General features: G+C 42.7%; 1 protein-coding gene across 1 annotated transcript in view; it reads right to left on the bottom strand.

Moving 5' to 3' along the window:
- The window catches only part of Slmap (sarcolemma associated protein), a gene marked incomplete in the record, with an annotated part of 149,279 nt that overhangs the window by 145,691 nt on the left and 577 nt on the right, over positions 1–3,011 (bottom strand). Inside the window, 1 exon segment of the mRNA XM_005387415.2 lies at positions 2,287–3,000. Coding sequence (XP_005387472.1) covers positions 2,287–2,484 — 198 coding nt within the window.

The following is a 3,011-nucleotide window of genomic DNA, read 5'->3' as shown; positions in this document are numbered from 1 at the left end:
GTACCTGAAAAAAAAAAAAAAAAAAAAAAAAAAAAAAAAAAAAAAAAAAAAAAAAAAAAAAGGCACTTCTTAATATTAAAAAAAAAAACTGAGTTTCTTTTAATTGTTGAATCAAAGAAAGGATATATGCAAACGATGTACTATAAGTAAACCTATTATCCAATTATACTGTAAGTGAACCTACGTACTGTAAGTGACCTGTTGCCCAAAGACATAAAAAGGCAAAAATATAAAAGTTGGTTGAGTTAGGGTACCAGTAGTTAACTGATAGATGGAAAGACAAGCTCTACAAACACTCATTTTAAAGGATTACAGGTAATCTATGAAATCTTGGAGGCATCCAAAAGTCAGTTTCCAGGGAAAAAAAGGAGACTGTTCTACAGGTAAATGAGCATCTGGTGTCACAGAGAAAAATTAACATACTTTTCAGTTCTCATCCTACACAGAGTAGGTTATAGGTATTACGCAAGCATAGCACTTGGGCAATCTTTTCCTCCTTTCTTTAAAAGATAATTTATGTAATAATTCCTTAATTCAGTAACTGCACAAATACTGCTTTCTCTCTTTCTTTTGAGGTTCAAGTTTCTTTCATTTCAAAACACTACTCTTGAAGAATTAAAATCTTGCATGTTTTTCGTTTTTGTTTTTTTTTGAGACAGGGTCTCACTATAGTTTAGGGTAGCTTTAAATTCACTATGTAGCCCAAGCTGGCCTCAAACTCATGTGGATCCTTCTGTCTCAGCCTCCCAAGTGCTGGGATTACAGGCATGCACCACCACACGCAGCTTTTAAAACTCTTCTTTTTAAGAAAGACTTAATCATTTCACTTAGCGGGGGCAAAGAGTCAGGAGATGAAACCTGAGCTATTTCTATTAGTCTTACATAACTTACTTTAAACTGGAATTGATCCAGTAGTTATCTTTTTTTTTTTTTTTTTAAAAAAAAGTAGTTTAACTAAAACCTGAGTTTTACACACAAAGATAAGCTCTTTGCTATACTTTGCACACAAGTAAGTTTTTAAAAACTGAAAGGCTCTTGCTCTTGATTTCCTAAAATTTAAGGACGTATGTGTAGTAAATTAGAGTGCCAGTGTAAAAATACTAAAATGGCTCCACTGAAAATGAAAAAGCACTGAAACCACCCTATTATATTTAAGTAATATTATCATTGATAGCACTGGATATAATTTCAGAAAACTTTCTAACACTAATATATAAAAAATCACCCTGGAAGTAGGCACTGTCTATTTAATAAGTGATGCAAGGAACATCAAAAAGTGCTTTTCAAGGGGCTGGGGATTCAGCTCAGTGGCACAGTGCCTGCCTGGCAAGCACAAGGTCCTGAGTTCGATTCCCGATACCAGAAAACAAACAAACAAACAAACAAAAAACTGCTTTTCAAAAACAATAGCTGTATGTTCACCTAACTTATAAACAAGCTGGGCATGGTGGCGCATGCTTGTGATCCCAGCACTTGGGAAGCTGAGGCAAGAGGATCACTGCAAGTGCAAGGCCAGCCTGGGCTACAGTGAGTTCAAGACCAGCCTGAACTGCACAGTGTCCTGTCTCAAAAAGGAAAAAAACAAACTTATAAACAAAACTTAAGGGGGCTGGGGATATAGCTCAGTGGCATAAGTGCCTGCCTGGCAAGCCCAAGGTCATGAGTTCGATCCCCAGTACCACAAAAAACAAAACAAAACAAAAAAACTTGAAAATGTAAAGTTAGTTGTTCGTGCTAAATTATTACTTTTGATTATTGCAAATTATTCCTGCAAGTGTAAATATGTGTCAAACCTTTCAAAAACATTAGCTTTACAGACGGAATTATCCTTACTAGGAAGGCCCAGCATGAACTCAACTAAAAGCTAAGCATTACCTACATTTCACCACCAGGCACTAGAGCCCCGGTGTAATAACACCGGCCAAATTCTCCGAATTGCTTTGGGAACTGCTACTTGCTTAATCAAGCACGGAACTGCAGATTCACCTTTCTAAAAAGACTGAAAGTAAGGTGCCAAGTTTCACTATCTAGCTTTCCAAAATGAATTAGGGTTTGGGATTTCACTGGGAATGACCATGTTATCAGGATGCCATCGCCCTCCCGAGGCATTTATTTACAATACCGCCTCTGTTTTCCATTCAACCAACTCAATTAAATTTCCACTAGAGTTAGGCACAGAAAAAGTTGATGCCTGGCCTTGCTGACAGTGTCCCTGGGATCCCGCGTACCTTAGGCTTCTCAGAGAGGACAGGGGCAACAGAAAGATCGTTAGTGCCGTGACATTACCTTGCCAGTCTTGTGATCAAACCAGACGAGAGCATGGTTCCTTGACAGCACTTTGCAATCAAAGGTAGCATTATTCTGCGCCGGTCGACAGCGTGCCACGGAGCGGCCGATTTTGATGGGCTCGTCCAGGTAGACATGACGCTCCTGAAACGGGTGCGAGTTTGGGCGGCAAGTGAAGATGGCCAAGGCTGACGGCATCGAGGACAGACTGGGTTTGTCTTCGCTAGCAGGGACAACGAGGAGTTCCTCCAGGTTCGGAATGCTCTTCACAAGCCTATACTTCTATCACCCCCCTAAATTTTAAATTAAAACCAACCGCACACTGTCTAAGCATAACCAACGCACACTAACAGCTCTTCACCGGGGTGGGAAGACAAGTCAGAGCAAACCCCATCCCCTCCTTTGGAACCCAACAGCGCCCTGATCACAAAACGTCCCCAGCTGGCGGCTTTCAGTCCACCTTCCCTGGGAAGAAAAGGTTCGCACATCGGGCAGCTTCGGCCGAGAAAACTCCGGGCAGACAGTCTGGGGGCTGGAGGTATCCGCGCAGATGAGTCACACGCCAATTCCGGGGTTGTGTTCGGGGCCGCGGCCGCGTCTCCCTCTCGGCGGCGGAGAGGCTGCAGCACTGCAGCATGAAGGACGGCTGGGTCGGCGCGGCCGCGGAGGTCCGTCCGGGCCGGGGAGGAGCGCCCGGGCACGGCGCGGAGCGGGCTAGAGCGCCG

This window comes from Chinchilla lanigera, unplaced genomic scaffold (assembly GCF_000276665.1).
Source record: "Chinchilla lanigera isolate Chin_1 unplaced genomic scaffold, ChiLan1.0 scaffold00029, whole genome shotgun sequence".
Lineage (NCBI taxonomy): Eukaryota > Metazoa > Chordata > Mammalia > Rodentia > Chinchillidae > Chinchilla > Chinchilla lanigera.
The sequence above is the reverse complement of the archived record's forward strand: the minus strand, read 5'-3'. Positions and strand labels throughout refer to the sequence as shown.